Source organism: Engystomops pustulosus, chromosome 3 (genome assembly GCF_040894005.1).
Source record: "Engystomops pustulosus chromosome 3, aEngPut4.maternal, whole genome shotgun sequence".
Taxonomy (NCBI): domain Eukaryota; kingdom Metazoa; phylum Chordata; class Amphibia; order Anura; family Leptodactylidae; genus Engystomops; species Engystomops pustulosus.
In genome coordinates, this window is record NC_092413.1 from 79,893,560 (window position 1) to 79,911,192 (window position 17,633).

The 17,633-nt window shown below is 40.0% G+C and overlaps 1 protein-coding gene across 1 annotated transcript in view; it reads right to left on the reverse strand.

The window, feature by feature from the left end:
• The window catches only part of KIF26B (kinesin family member 26B), a 214,700-nt gene that overhangs the window by 107,333 nt on the left and 89,734 nt on the right, over positions 1 to 17,633 (reverse strand). Inside the window, exon 3 of the mRNA XM_072141195.1 lies at positions 16,819 to 17,352. Coding sequence (XP_071997296.1) covers positions 16,819 to 17,352 — 534 coding nt within the window. The remainder of the gene's footprint in view (positions 1 to 16,818; positions 17,353 to 17,633) is intronic.

Here is a 17,633-nt window from a genome sequence, read left to right on the forward strand (position 1 = left end):
AATCTGTGATCTGGGTTGGTCTAGGCTGGATCACTAACAGAGGGGGCAGCTTTTGCTTGTCAAATAAACAAAAAAAAAATCAAATCCCACACTGTAGATGCAAATGTGGATCTGCCTTTGGGGACTTCCATTGTGTGTAATAATGATTGTCTAAGGTAGCCTTATGACATCTCTTTTCTACAGACAGTTTTGCTTCTGTCTGAATTCTGATGTAGTAATCCTCTGCTCTAGTCCAGCATGGACTCTGTCCCCCTCTGTTTGTATACAGAAGATGCAGCAATGTCAACATGATGAAGGTTGTGACTGCTGCAGTCTATTACTGGCCTCAGTCATGCAGGCATCAACAAAGCTGTTTACATGTACCAGTCATACGGGCAGCTCCATTTGTGGCTTGTTTGTTCTCTCTCTGACAGGATTCATCATACTAAGCAGCTCCAGTGCACTTTGCTTCACTACACTATGATGGAGAAAGTGTACGATGGTGAATTCTGGCAAGATGAAGGTCCATAAAACCATACGGGAACCACCTAGCCTGAATATTCAACAAAGATGAGTCACCTCAGAGTAGATTGTATGCTGTGAGCATATTGTCAGAAACACCAAATTGTTGTGCTGACAAATTTACAAACATAGCCTCCTACATTTTAATGCTGGAGTGGCAGTTTTGGGTGAGTGAAAGTTCTGACAGGTTCCCTTCAGACAAGTTGCAGGGCAAATCAATCAAGGATTAGCAGAAAAAGGAAAAGAACAGGTAAATTGCAGAAAAGTTAAGACATTTTCCTTCCTGTCAAGAACCAGAAATTAGTTCTTTCCTTAGGCAAAGGGGAAAATTGTCATAGCATGTTGAAATGTGTCAGTCACCACCCCTGACATAAGACTTCTGCACATTTCCTGGAGTCTACATTTTCTCAGATATAAAGTCTTTATCAGGTTTTTTCAGCTGACAAGAGGCACGGCATCATTTCTGCACTTTTTATCTACCTTTCATATTCTAATCATCACTTTTATTTCAGGGAGGATATAAATGTAACACATTAAAATTCACAAGGCACCGAAATGCGTCAACATAAATTATGCTGAGGTAAACTAAGATTTTCCTGCCAAACGCAGAATGAGAACCATTTATAGAGATGTAGAACATGTGTTTAGCTTTCCTATTAAATGTTTTCTTGCGGAATGCCACACATTGTGCCAGCTTTATTTCCCTTCAATGGCAACATTTTGTTTCTGTTATTTTATTTACATACATTCTTCCAACAGAAAAATGCACCTTCCCAGTTATTAGCCTGATTCTCTTTTGGCAGATCTCCTTGGTGGGAATGTATGGACCTACTTCAGTCAGCGCTGATGGAATAATCCCCCCATCTCAATACTCCACCTTTTTTTCTGTGTTTTTGAGACGATTGTTTTATACTTATATATTAAATATGCCGTATTTTTCAATTGTATATTCAATTTCTCGTCAATTCAATCCTAACCATTTCAAATCTAGAATTTAGTGACTCCTCTACTGGGTACATATGAGTAGTACCACATCCGAATCACAGGTGGAAATATCCATCAATTATTTTCATACAAAAAATACTTTCTGGTGCCGAGCAAGTTCAATATTTTTCTCTTCTTTGCATTTTCTACATGTTGACAACTTACAGACAAATCATGTGGGCAGGCAATAAAAAAAACATTTACTGTGCATCAATAATATCTAACCAATATACGGGCGCATTTAATCCATGCACTGTGAAATTTACGTCAGCCATATTTCTCAGACTAAACACTGCTTATTTCACAGATTGAAATCACAACAGCCATATATAATGCTGTAAAGCAAGTTTTCCAATGTGGAGGATTTACACTCACTTATATGTTGATGTAAGTACAGATTATGGGGCAGTGTTAAAGTTAAGTATGGCTGAAATACTGTCCACATGATGGACTTAATACCCCATCTGAAGCCAATCTTAGAAGCTTCAGAGACAGGTAAGGCCATTGTACAGACACAGGTGCGACAGTTAATTTATTACAAAATGCCAATGACTTGTATGTTCCATAGAAAACATTGATTATTCATTTTAACCTAAACTTTGATGACTCTTTGATTACTCTTCAATGAAGACAGAAATGCATGTAACTTCCATCTAAATATGGAGGTTACCATGTTATTGAGTAAATTCTTTGGTCTGATAAATAATGTAGATGCTGATTAAACTGTCTCTTCTACTGTAAGGAAATATATCTATGTCACATTTATTAGATAAAATGCACATATTAACAAAAATAATGATACGGAGATGTTATTAAGACTCTGTGGGAGTCAGAAAAAGGGCTCCTGATGACAGGTTCCCTTTAAAGCATTCAGAGCTGGTGGCAGGAGGTGTTATCTTAATCTTGGGGGGAGAAGAGATAGCCCCATCCCCAGAAATGACATTACTGGACTGGAAAAGATCTGAAAACACTTTTCCTCTTTTTCTAGTTCATTGTAGTTTTCTACCTATGTACTCCATTTAATTTTTGTCTTTAGTTTTTGTCATAATGTAATAATATGTTTAATATCTTGAAATACTTGGAATTAATGCTGCTCTATAAATAAATAATAATAAGTTGCATCAGAAATAACATTCTGGTGCAGGGATAACTTTACTGAAGTCTACATAATATTATTGTTTTAAACAGAGCATAATAAATGAAGCCAAAAAAACTTCAGAAAGAATTATAACATTTTCAAGGTCTATATAGTTGTGAAGGGGATTATGCTGGGTTTATGGTTGGATTCTTTGACTTAAAGGAAGATTCCCATTTCAGCAAATAAATATTTTTGTTTGTATATTGAAAAGTTATACATTTTTCAAATATATTTTTTGGCTCAATTCCTAAGGGTTTTTTTAGATCTCTTTTTGCTGTCATTTTATAGGAAGCTTCTATGTTTACTTCCAGTGGACAGAAATCTGACCATGGTCACACAGGTGCACGGCTCGTTATAACCCACAGATTACTCTCTAATACTAACGAGTCGTGCACCTGTGTGACCATGGTCAGATTTCTATCCACTGGAAGTAAACAGAGTGACAGCAAACAGAGATCCAGAAAAGCCTTAAGGATTGATACAGAAAGGATATTGGAAAATTGTATAACTTTTTATCATACAAACAATAACATTAATTTGCTGAAATGGGAATACCCCTTTAAATGTTTATGTTTATAACAGAAAAATAAAGAGTAAAAGAAACATGGAAAGGGGTGACTATTTTTTTAATGCAGATTAGAACATAGACATAATTGTGATGTTCTAAAAGTAATGGGCACACTTGCAACTTTAACCGGTTCGCGACCGCCCGCCGTGTATTCACGGCGGCGGTCGCGTCGCGCTGCATGGAGAGGGCTCACGGGCTGAGCCCTCTCCATAGCCGGTAAGTCTTTGCTGCATATTGCAGCAAAGGCTTACCGGTAACATCCGCGATCGGTGCTAGCACCGATCGCGGGTGTTTTTACAGCGTGGGCTGCCGGCAAAGCTGCCGGCAGCCTCAAACAGATAGCGGCGCATGGGCGCCGCCATCTTACCTGGGATCGCCGCTCCCCGTGACGTCAACGGGGGGCGGCGATCCGTCTCCATGGTAGCCTCGGGTCTTCCGAAGACCCGAGGCTATTTCGTTTTAACCCCTTCATTACAATGTGCTGATAGCACATTGTAATGAATGAGTTAGAAAATCCCCATATACTGCTATACTGTAGTATGGCAGTATATGATAGGATCGATCAGACAACCTAGGGTTAAAGTACCCTAGGGAGTCTGAAAAATAGTATAAATAAAAATAAAAAAAAGTTTAAAAAAAAAATTATAATAAAAAAACCTAAAATTTCAAATCACCCCCCTTTCCCTAGAACTGACATAAATATAAATAAACAGTAAAAATCATAAACACATCAGGTATCGACGCGTCCGAAAATGCCCGATCTATCAAAATATGATAACGGTTTTTCAATGCGTTTAACCCCGTAACGGAAAATAGCGCCCAAAGTCGAAAATGGCACTTTTTTGCCATGTTGAAAAATCAAAAAAAATCTATAAAAAGTGATCAAAAGGTCGTACAGTCCTAAAAATGATATCATTGAAAATATTATCAAATTTCGCAAAAAATGACACCACCCACAGCTCCGTACACCAAAGTATAAAAAAGTTATTAGCACCAGAAGTTGGCAAAATCAAAAAAATTATTTTTGTACAGGAGGTTTTAATTTTTGTAAATGTATGAAAACATTATAAAACCTATACAAATTTGGTATCCCCTTAATCGTACCGACCCAAAGAATAAAGTAGACATGTCATTTGGGGCACTCAGTGAAAGACGTAATATCCAAGCCCACAAGAAAATGGCGCAAATGCGTTTTTTCACCATTTTCATTGCATTTGGAATTTTTTTCCCGCTTCCGAGTACATGGCATGGAATATTTAATACCATCATTATGAAGTGCAATTTGTTACGCAGAAAACAAGCCATCACACAGCTCTTTACGTGTAAAAATAAAAAAGTTATAGATTTTTGAAGGTGGGGAGTGAAAAATGGACATGAAAAAACAGGAAAGGGCCCGGTCCTTAACCGGTTAAAGTGTTTTCCCCTCTCTCGTTCATTTTATTGTAATTTACAAAACAATGCCAAAACATTGGAAAGTTAAGAAACATTTGACAAACTGCATCAGAAATATTCTTTGTTTTCGCGATACATTACATTGAGTTACATTGAACACAAAGCAAAAGAGGATGAGGGCAGACAAGAAGAACTCCTGAGGTATACAGACTCAGCAGCTCCTCTGACAATATGGCTGGGATGAATTTCTGAAGTGTCAAATTCACTTCATCAAGGTCAGCTCAGGCTATATGAGGAGAGACAAATAAAGTTGGGGCAGGCAGGAAGCACTCTGAGCAGATTTTTAGCAGTCATATTCGAGGAACATGCTTTAAGACTGGGCTTCCTAGTGGTCTTCTAGATAAAGATGGTTACCAGAGGTCGCACATTTTTCCAGAAGGGTGAAAATACTCTTCTTACTATTTTTGAGGATTATTTTTAGCCAAGGAGCAGTATGAAAATTTCGGTAATACATATATATATATATATATATATATATATATATATATATATATCCAATTGCCGTATATAATGTTAATAGACGCTATTTATACAAAAAAAATCATGTCAGTATCTTCTGTGCTGCACGCCCTACATATTTACTACATAAACCGCACACTGCACCGCACACTCACTGCAAACAGCACACACACTACGCACTCACCTCACACTACACACTAACCTCACACTACACACTACACACTAACCTCACACTACACACTAACCACTCACATAACGCTGTCCGCTTCGGGCAGGTAGAGCTGGAGCATGAGGAGGAGCTGCAGCTTCGCAGCCCACATGTCTCCCCTGGGGCCGGCACTCACATAGATCCCACTGATCTCTGCATCCTGCTGAGCGGTCCGGCGTGCGCTGCGATCTTGCTACTGACATTTCCCTCTTTTACAGTGCGTGCCACACCGCTCAGTCTGCTCGCTACAGGGAATAATTTCCAAGCGTAACTTTACGCATGGCAATTATTTTGAGGGGTAAGGGCACCTCGTCATGCGTTTATGACCCGTGGTGATGCGTTAATGCGAAAAAGGACCCAAAAGTCACCTTCTAGTTAACTCCCATTAACAAAACGGTCGGCATTCCTTGCTTTATAAAAATGGATTGTACAATGTTGTTATCACTAATGTTAATGGTGGAGAACATGAGTGAACAGCCCATGACCCACAGTTTAAACCACCAGGACATGTATTTGCTTGCTGTCAAAAAACGGAGAGATTGACAGATCACATTTCTATTATTATCTGGCAAATGCACAACAGATAGGAGGGGGTTTATCAAGGGTACATGGCCAGGAATTGTAACTCACAAGACCTCTAAACTAAGTAGAGGTGGAGGGCACAGAGTGGCCCTTGCCGGACCATAGATTGAGCTGGTGTGGGTTAGGGACACCCTGGGCCTACGCACTTGCTATAGCCTGTTGTAGATCTTGGCACTGCGACCTGCGGGGTAGTGATAACATCACTGATAAATCTCCTCCATGATCAGGAAGTACACGGCATTGCAGTAATGGATGGCAAAGTATGCCTGGTTCATCTATGAGGATACTGTGTCGCTGGAATTGCTATGGGGGCAATGTGTTAATAGAAAAGCTATGTCTGGCAAAGTGGAACTGTACAAGGGTTCGATCATAAAGAGCAATACAGGAATATTGTCATTGTGTAATGTCTAATGAAGACCTGTATGATACACAGACACCTGTATCAGAATACAGGCAGTACTTGGGTTACGTACAAGATAGGTTCTATAGGTTTGTTCTCAAGTCGAATTTGTATGTGACTTGGAGCTGTATATTTTATAATTGTAACTCCAGACAAATTTTATTCCTCTTTGTGACAATTGAATTTAAAACATGTTGGATTGTCATAAGAACCAGGATTAACAATAAAGCTTCATTGCAGACGCCTTTAATACTCCTACAGCTGATCGTTGTAGCCTAGGGCTAAAGTACAGTTATTTACCAACATCCAGAGGTCTGTTTGTAATTAGTGGTCGTCTGTAAGTCAGGTGTTTTTAAGTAGGGGACCGCCTGTACATGTATCATGGACAGCAATTTTAACACATGATGATTACAATGGTCTTCCCATCTTGTAAAGGGATGCTATATTGATAGGATAATCAAACATAGTTATATACATCACAGCCATAGTGTCAGTACAGTCACCATGCCAAGCATATTTTGGGAAGTACTTTTTCCTGAAACCACATTTGTACTATATATGTACAGTACTCTGCCGCCAATTTACAAAGAGTTTACAAAACTAAAATCAAGCAATAAAATTAGCAAAATACACAATACATAAAGTTTGAACCCAACAGGGAAACAACTTAAAGGGGTATTCCGGGAATATGAACGTCTGACACAAAAACCAATGATGATATGAATAAATGAATACAACAATACTCAATGTCATTAGTCACAAAACGGAGCTAAAATAATATGATTTTATGATTTACAAAATGTATGGCCTCTCTAAAGTAGGTGGAGTTATCACTAAGATGACCGCCACTGGAAACTACAAGTTCCATGATCCTTTAGTTCTCAGTAACTCCTCCTCCCTCTTATGCTCTGCTAACAGTGATGATGTAACAGGTTTTCTTGCCCTGTTACCATAGTAATGATGTGTAACTGCCATCACCACAACACTGACCATACAGGATGCACTGCAACCAACCGACTACTGCCAAACGTAGTGGTGATCACATGACCTGCCCAGACAGGTACAGGACATGTGATGTGGACATGTGACCAGCGGCCATCTTCTTTTCTGCGACGGACCGCGCGGAGGAAATTAACGGACTGATTAAAGGGCCAGTAGCATTTTAATTCTTCATTAAAGTCTATGTCACCAGCATTTTCTGCTAAGGGAAGCAAAATTTTAAATAACAACTAATTACACATTAGCTTATATTTTGAGTGCCCACTTGTATATGAATTATGCTGATTCCTGGAATACCCCTTTAAACAAGATAATAGGCTAAAATGAAAGTCACACAATATAATATGCTGATGTTCATAGTATCAGAGTAAAAGAGGTTGGAAAAAGACATCAGTCCATTAAGTCCGACCTTTTGCGTTGATCCAAAGGCAAAAACCCTTAAAGACTGATGCCAATTGGCCCAAAGCAGGGAACTCCTTCCTGAGGACAGAATAACTCTCTGGATCAACAGAAACTACTAACGAAACGTTTTCTTCCCATATAATGTTATATTATTCCTCTCGAGAAAGGTATCCAGGCCTCTCTTGAACATGTACATAGAGTCCGCCATAACAACCTCCTGCGGCAGAGAGTTCCATAGTCTCACTGCTCTTACAGTAAAGAAACTTTGTCTATGTTGATGGTAAAATCGCCTCTCCTCTAGGCGTAGAGGATGCCCCCTTGTCAAGGTCACAGGCCTAGGTATAAAAAGATCTTTGGAGAGATCCTTGTACTGTCCGTTCAGGTATTTGTACATTGTAATGAGGTCTCCCCCAGTCGTCTTTTTTCTAAGCTCAATAACCCAAAGTTTAGTTTACTTCAAACTTTATGTATTTTTGCGTGATTAATAAAGTATTTTTGTAAGCTCTTTGTGATTTGATGGTAAAACCTTTCTTTTTGGGTATGATCTAGAGCAGGGGTCCCCAAACTTTTTACATAGGGGGCCGTTCACTCCCCCCTCAGACCGTTGGAGGGCCGGACTAAAGTTTAAAAATAAATAGCGGTACATGTGACCGCATCCATAATACACTGGTACCCCCTCAATTAATTAGTTCACAAGGGGGTGCAGTATATTAAATATTTTATATATTGGCCCAATTAATTAATTAATTAGGCTAATTATTAAATATACTGGGACCCCTCTCCATTAATTATTGAATATGCCTCCCCCCATTAATTACTAGACTGCCCCTCATAATGAATTATTTCCTATGCTGCCCCTCACCATTAATTGTTTCCTATGCTGCCCCTCATAATTATTTCCTATACTGCCCCTCATAATTAATTATTTCCTATACTGCCCCTCATAATTAATTATTTCCTATACTGCCCCTCATAATTAATTATTTCCTATACTCCCCCTCATAATGAATTATTTCCTATACTCCCCCTCATAATGAATTATTTCCTATGCTGCCCCTCATAATTAATTATTTCCTGTGCTGCCCCTCATAATTATTTCCTATACTGCCCCTCATAATTAATTATTTCCTATACTCCCCCTCATAATGAGTTATTTCCTATACTCCCCCTCATAATTAATTATTTCCTATACTGCCCCTCATAATTAAATATTTCCTATACTGCCCCTCATAATTAAATAATTCCTAAGCTGCCCCTCATAATTAATCATTTCCTATGCTGCCCCTCATAATTAAATATTTCCTATACTGCCCCTCATAATTAAATATTTCCTATACTGCCCCTCATAATTAATTATTTCCTAAGATGCCCCTCATAATTAATTATTTCCTATGCTGCCCCCTCATAATTAATTATTTCCTATGCTGCCCCTCATAATTAAATATTTCCTATACTGCCCCTCATAATTAAATATTTCCTATACTGCCTCTCATAATTAATTATTTCCTAAGCTGCCCCTCATAATTAATTATTTTCTAAGCTGCCCCTCATAACTAACTATTGACCCCGGCCACCACAATCTTTTTACTGCCCTTTTTGATAAAAAAAATGAAAAACCCAGTACTCACCTAAGTCTTCTATCTTGTTGCCGCGTCCGGGCAGGAAGGGGTGCGCGGCCGCGTGATGACGTCATCGCGCGGCCGCGCAGCCTAGTTCATGGAGCGATGTGCGCCGGGGTTGTATTCCGGCCACATCGCTCCAGTAATAGTGCTCGAGCGGCCGTTTCCGGCCGCACCGAGCACTACACAGTGACGGACAGGAGCTTCCAGTCCGGACGGACGGAGGCTCCTGCCCGACTGTGGAGCGCCGTGGGGGCCCAGGATTGGCGCAGCAAGCGTCGGCGGCCGGATCGAAACGGTCCATGGGCCGTAGTTTGGGGAACCCTGATCTAGAGCTTCTATGGGTCTCGATTGATTATTTTCTTGACATTGGTCACAGATTTTGTCTTTGGTTTATAATATAAGCACACACTGGGCTCAAGGAGCCACAGCAACCACAAGGATAGAACGCATCTTCTCAATATTCTCTTACCTCTTAGCAGACTCCATATTACACTATGGAGTGCCAAGTGTCCTTTGCTATTATATTCCATGAATGGAATATTGATAGGTATAAGTGGTGTAGAAATGCTTGACTCATCAGAAAATGTTTTATGTGTTTGCAGGCGGAAGGAAACATGTGACAACCACACATAGAACTGTACAGAAAAGTCAATGGGCAGTCTGAGTATTGAGTCCCAAAAAGTGTCCGTTATTAACTTCTAACTGGGACATGTGATTTAACCAGTTACAAGATTAGCTTACTCATTTACCCAAACAAACCCAAGTCTGCAAACTTCTAGACCCAACACAGCTGTGTCCCAAGGGAAAATATTAATGTAATTATTCTTTTCGTGAAGCATGAACAGAATGTCACACGAGATCAAATCAGGCTAAACTAATTAAAACCTAAAATGTAACGAAGTAGTCTTGAATTTCCAATGAGTTCCACTTCCCCCTCTTGATCCCTTTTGGAGGTTGGATAACACGGGGATAACACATTTGAGACGTAATTAGCTAATTTACTGTGATACAAAAACCTGACTGATTCCTTGCCGAGGATGAGGTCAGCTGATGCCTTATGACTCTCTGTATCACTCTGTATCTAATTACTATAGCTGCTCTGTCCAAGCAGGTCCATGGCCCATGCCTTAAAAATGAGCTCATTCAGAATTGGTCTTTAGCATCATCTTGATAAGCAGAACCAATGATATGTCCCCAGGACATATTTTTGGTTCCTTGACAACCTTTGCACACCTGACCTCCATTGATGTTCTGTCCCATGTTACTGCTCTAGAGACTGGCAGGAGAGAAGACAAGGAATCCATGAAAGTACTAGGAGGTCATAACCATGTTGATTTTCTTTTTAAGTTTTTTTCTTTTCTTTAGGACTTGCTAATTGTACTCTGTATCCGTGGGTATCCATTTTTTAAATTCTCACTTTGATGCTTATGCAACAAATCTTCATGTATCATAGTATATTAGGCAGGAAAAAGACATAAGTCCATCAAGTCCAATCTATATGTATTAGTATTAGTTAAAGCAAACCTGTAACCAGAATCAGGTCCAGTAACCTGAACCTGAATCTTTCAAATGCCTTTGTCAGCATTCTGAATACTGCTTCTACTGTATATAAGATCAATTCACATTACCTGGCTCCCTGCCAGCTGCATGTGGTGTGTCCTTGGAGGGCAGCTGCAGCCTGTGTGTGCCTGTGTCTTTTCATGCATTCCTCCTCTTCTCCGCAGCACCGCCCTCCCCTGCCAACTTAATATACATTACAGGAAGTTGTTAGTGGGGAGGGAGCTGGATGAGTGTGGAGGAAAGGAGACTGAAACAGGCACCAACAAGCTGAAGCTGCCCCTTCACACCCTACCACATACTCCTGGCCCGGACCCAGTTAATGTGAATTAAACTTGTATAAACTACTTAAATGATTCCGAACACTGACAAAGGCATATTTTAAATCAGAATAGCATAGGCTACTGGGACATTCCTGGTGACAGGTTCTCTTTAACCCTTTTCTGAAATGTGACATAACTGTACTGAAGGGCTGAGCCCACTCCATACACAGCGGGTGTTAGCTGCATTATGCATGTGCCATTAAACGTGATGGCGGCACTTAAACGATGGCGCTGCATGGTAGCCTCCATTTTGGATCTGGACTGCGCCCCCACTGACATCATCGGTGGATGTTATTCAGTTGCTATAACAGCCACGTTCCTAACCCAGGGTTCCTCAGAAAATGTCATAAAAGGTCATAAAAAAAAAAAAAATAATACAAGTCACAAACTTCTAGGACACATCAGAATATTCCCCACGGTGAACCCCATGACAGAAAATAGTGCCGAAATGTCCAAAACTTTTGTCACATAAAACATTTTATATAAAGTTATGAAAAGGTCATTCAGTCCTCAAAATGGTAGCAATGAAAATGTCATAATGTCTTGCGAAAAACGACACCTCACAAAGCTCCATATGCCAAAGTATACAAAAGTTATTAGCATCACAATATGGCAAAATGAAGACATTTTTTTTTGTACAAAAGGTTTTCATTTTTTAAAACCAAATAAAACTAATATAAATTTTGTATATCCATAATCAAACCGACATGGCATGGAAATTTAAATACAGCCACTAGGAAGAACAATTGCTTAAAATAAGCAAGTAAGTAATGGATTTTTAAAGAAGGGGAGCAAAAAACAGAAATTCTAAATCGAAAAAGGGCATCAGTGGGAAGGGGTTAAAGCTGTAGTTACCGACTTTTCATCCAGTTTGTTAGTTATATTACAGTCTTCTACCAATGAGTTCAAGGAATAATACATAGAGACAGATTAGTAACATATGACACCTATAATGCTGATGCTTACCAGAAAAAATGCTAAGAAATATAGAAGTATAGTAACCCCTTCACAACTGCAATACAGTTATGTATGTCTTATCTGCAGTCATGACAGTGCCAAACTGAAAACAGTCCCTGAACCTGATCTTGTGAACCGTGGCACCTAGAAACACAATTCTGGTGTCCTATTAACCCCTTAAGGACGCAGGGTTTTTTCGCTCATTTCTCACTCTCCACCTTCAAAAATCCATAACTTTTTCATTTTTACGTGTACAGACCTGTGTGACGGCTTATTTTGTGCGTACCAAATTTTACTTTCCCGAAATGTTATTTATTTTAACATGCCGTGTACTGCGAAGCTGAAAAAAAATTCCAAATGTGGAAAAATTGAAAAAATTTCTTGTGGGCTCAGTTTTTACGACTTTGACTGTGCACTCAAAATAACACGTCTTCTTTATTCTTTGGTTCGGTGCGATCGCGCGATACCAAATTTATATAGGTTTTATTGTGTTTTAATACATTTTCAAAAATTAAACGAATGTGTACAAAAAAGGAAAAAAAAATTTTTTGCCATCTTCTAACGCTACTAACTTTTTCATACTTTGGTGCACGGGGCTGGGGAGTAATTTTTTGCGAAATGAACCAATGTTTTCATTGCTACCATTTTGAGGTCTGTGCGGCATTTTGAGCATTTTTTATTCCATTTTTTTATGTGATGTAAAAAGGTGTAAAAGTCGCATTTCGGACATTTGGGCACCATTTCCCGCCTCGGAGGTCACCGCCGGCTGTAACCGTTTTTATATTTTGACAGATTGGGCATTTTGGGATGCGGCGATACCTAATGTGTCTGTGATTTTTACTGTTTATTATGTTTTATATCAGTTCTAGGGAAAGGGGGGTGATTTGAATTTTTAATATTTTATTAATTTTTTTTATTTTTTAAACTTTTTTTTCCCCACTAATTCTTAGACCATCTAGGGTTCATTAACCCTACCATATACTGCAATACTTCTGTATTGCAATATATGGCATTTTTGCAGCTCATTCATTACAATGAGCCACTGGCTCATTGTAACGAATCGGCAGAAGACAGATAGCCTCGGGTCAAACGAAGACCCGAGGCTACCATGGCAACCGATCGCCGCCCCCCCGATGACGTTCAGGGGCGCGACGATCGTAATAAAGATGGCTCCGGCAATGAAAGGGTTAATAGCCGCGATCGGTGCTTGCACCGATCGGGTTATTAGCGGTGGGGGTTTGCTGCAATATGCAACAACCCCCACCTCTGTATGAAGAGGACTCAGCCCGTGAGCCCTCTTCATACACTCCCTGCACCTCTGCGCTGTAGAGCTATGGCGCAGAGCGTTAAGGGGTTAAAGAGGAGAATCCCCCTTCTAGGATAAACAGAACCCTATAAATCCACTGTTAAAGTTACAGTAAAAATGTTTAAAATACAGATCTCAATTCTTGACTGTAACTTTAAGAGTGGATATCTCTGGTTCTGTTTCAGCTAGACAACACAATCCTCGTTATTTTTAAGTGGACCAGAATTGTGTTTCTAGTTGCCACAATCCAGGAGATATGACCGTTTGAAGCGCGTCCCCTCAAGCCTGCCAGCTGAAGGCAGACAGCTTTAGGAGCAGCAGAAGACACTTTGCTAAATAAAACCCTTTGGTGACAGATTGACACTGTAGTTATTTATTACATATTTTTGTAAAGGTTTTTACAATTTTACCGCTTATTAAAAAAATCTAAATGCTAAAAATGACAAAACAACATACTTTTTATAACATATTTAGTTAATTGTCTGCTAATTATATAAAAGAATATGTTATTAAGAAAAATATTTTCACAAAAGAAACTAAGTAAAAATTGTTATGAAATGTATGTGGACATTCACGCACCAATAAGCGTTGGTCACAGAGGGGTTAAAGATGTAATTGCACAGCTATGAAATGCCATTAGCCATGGATTATTTAGGATTAACAAAAAAAAAAATAAAAAATTGAAAACGTTTGTGCTCTACCGAATCATAAAGACACAATTTTTTTACAACAATATGAAATTAATTTAGACCATTTAACCGTTTCCTTTTTTCACCTATAGCATTACATAGTGATGCCGATACTTGTTCAGAAGACAGAAGGGGATTTAGTTTACAGGCCACTCAACCATTTCTGAGAAGTCTGGGAAGATAGAAGCTCACACATTTGTGAAGTGGAGGATGCCCACACCAGGAGCCGTGCAGTCTAGCCAGCCTCACTGGTAATTAAAACTCAGCCAGAGAATGGGATGTTAGAAGAGGCCACGATTCCCTACATAGGATTCACTACAAATCATAACGCAGATGAGCCTCCTTCACATAAATGCTTGGATGCTGATATACATCCTTGATAAATTAGACAAAAATTAATTTTCACTGAAATTATTTTCTTCTTAAAGAGAACCCGTCATGCAAAATAACCCCCTAATCTAAATATATTTTCATATTCTACCATTAGAGAGCATTGCCTGTATCCCTTCATTGTCCCTTTACATGCCTGTAAACCTAAGCAATGAGGTCCTAAAGCTGTATGCAAATGACCCGTGAAATGTCCAATGAAGCATTAGCATATTCAAGCTGTCCACTCTATTCATGAGTGGGAGGCACAGCCACACCCCCAGTGCTTGACTGACAGCCTGTATAATGATGTGAGGCTGTATAATGATGTGAGGCTGTATAATGATGTGATGGCTCCATGTGCTTGCTGGTGGCCACGCCCCCTGCAGCCTGTGTGTGTGTATAGGAGAGATACAACAGCTACAGGCAGCCATGTTATAGCAGAACATGTTATAACAGAACATGTCTCTGTGTATTAGGAGGATGCAGCATGTCAGCAGATGCAGCACACACCAGCAATGCTTTACTATACATTACACACAGACAGGAGCAGGGGGAGGAGAGGGGAGGGGGAACAGGGGTGACATCACTGCCTCTGACCATGTGACCAGCCTCATTTACATAATAAAGAACAGATGATTTTACAATGAATAATGTATGAAATAACTAGATAAAGGCTGTGATGGGATCCTTGTGAGCTGCTCCAACAGGTAGTAGTGACAGGACTAGTGGAAGAGACCTGATGACAGGTGTCCTTTAATGCTAGAGCTTTGTGGTTAGCTCAGTTTCCAGTCACAACACAGCCCCAAAATGAAGAGAAGGGCAGATGCCTAATGCTGTTGGTAAATGGAAGCCTTTTTGCTTGCCATCAGTTTCTATAGAATTACCCTAAATAATATTTTTCCCTGTATCCACTGACAACTGAAAGATAAAGGAACCTGATACTGTTAATAATATAATTATGATAGTCTCATCTTTTAGATCTTAGCCTTATCAGACCACAGATAGATAGCTGCTCACTGCAGGAGGAAGCGCAGAATGAAGGCACAGGAGCTGTATCACTTCACTCTTTCGCGCACCCAGACATACTATTACAGTGTGGTGCTGCAGGGAGAGTATGGGAAGAGCTCTCTGCATACACAGCGGGTGTAAGCTGTATAACATGGCTGACACTTACTGCTGGCACCGACTGCAGCAGTTAACCTGTTAAGTGCCGCGGTCGAACCTGACCACGAACCCGACTACAATGCCGTCAGGCAGTAATGTAACCCCGGCTCCTGCAGTCAGTTTACTCTGCCCACTCCATGCATTTTGCGTCCCAGCCCTGACTCCGAGATCTCCAGAATGACATCAAAATTAGGAGGCAAAGCTGGGACACAAGATGCATGGAGTGGGCAGAGCAAACTGGCTGCAGGGAGCAGGGTTACCTGATAAACAGACCTCCAGGAGACGTTCATATTACAGAAGAATTTACTGTTTGTGGGCTTAGGGGGGTTAGTGTGGTGACAGGTTCCCTTTAGTGACGTATATTACCATCTTTAGAAGTATGATTTGCATTATTTATTTCTCCAATAAAAAAAAAAGTTATCTTCAATGGTTTAGTTAGGCTTTACATTGTTACAAAATACCCACTTGATACTTAATTCAGTATTGGAATGCATTTAAAGATGATCTTTCACTCCTCACCTTCACTCCTGTCCTCTCTCTAAATACATTGTCAGGACAGATAAATATGCAGGCACAAGAGTACAGGGGAACAACCATGAAAATCAGGGTATAGGCAAAAGAATGGGGTTTGTTCCAGGATTCCAGATCAGGCAGGATACAGGGTTTCAGAACAGACAGGAAACAGGGTCAATTTACAGGTTTGGAGATCCAGGCTGGGATTTAGGGTACTGGATCAAGCAGCAACCATGCTTAGGTACAGGTTTGGAGGTCCTGATCAGTTAATACTTCACAGGAAGATGTATAACCAGCCCTGAGTAAACTGGGAATTAGCCATTTATCCAGTTCCTGGATAATGCCCTTTGGGCTCACTGGCTAAGGCCTGCATCATTCATTCCACAGCCTGAGCCCTGAGTTTAGGAATGAATCACCATGATTTCTATGGATGGCGCAAGGCAGCTGTGGGTCTGGTTAACATGCTCAGACGCCTGCCACCAGAACCAATTTCGAGAGGTCTGACATACATACAACAAATGAGTTTTCTTTCCATTCATTTCTTTTGGAAATAGGGCATGTATCCACAAACAATTTAATTACTTTTAGAAAAAAGCTTAGCTCCATAGTCAAAAATAAGACTTACCTGATATGGATACAGTGTCACACCATTTGTTCGTGATAATGACCATGTACCATCAAGGTATTGATGAGCTTGAATGGCTACTGAATTCATGATGTTGCCATTATTTGGGCTTGTTGCCATTGGGAGACTGACTTTGGCTTGATGTGAAGGAGACCCATTTTTCTTTTCTTGACCGTTGGCAAGCCCAAGACTGTTAGGCTTACCACCATGTTTGTTGGCCACAAAGCCAGGGTAGTTGGGTGTTGTGTAGGGATTTGGCATGTATACCCAGTCTTTTGGCTGAAGGCCCATGTGTCTTGGACCTACTAAGGCTGGAATATTAGAATGTCCTGGAGGAGATCCTGGAGAAGCAGCATCATAGTGCTCAGCATTGGCAGACTGCTCCAGGGATGTTACCATTTGGATAGCTTCCTGTTTCAGCTGATTGAGATGAGTGGCGCAAATGTCACAACGGTTGTCTCTTTCATTCCAAGACTTTCTAATGGTGTTTGGTACTTGTAGCTTGTCATGTATTCCAAGGGTGATGGATGGGTCCTGAAAAACATAAATTAATACAATGTTCTGTTATTTCTGGGAACTATAAATGACAAGTTTAAGAAATTCCATGATTATATAAAGGAAGCCATTTTCTTATTCTGACACTTTAGAGCATATCATTTATGAAACATGAAGTATATTGTACTTTTCCTTAATACAGTATTCTTTCCATAGTGAAGGACATCTGTGTACATTATTATTGTTCTGCAGGGCTCTTGTGAAGCTGATATCAAAGTGCAGGTATACTCTATTGTTAGCAGGCCTGCCACGTTCTTTAA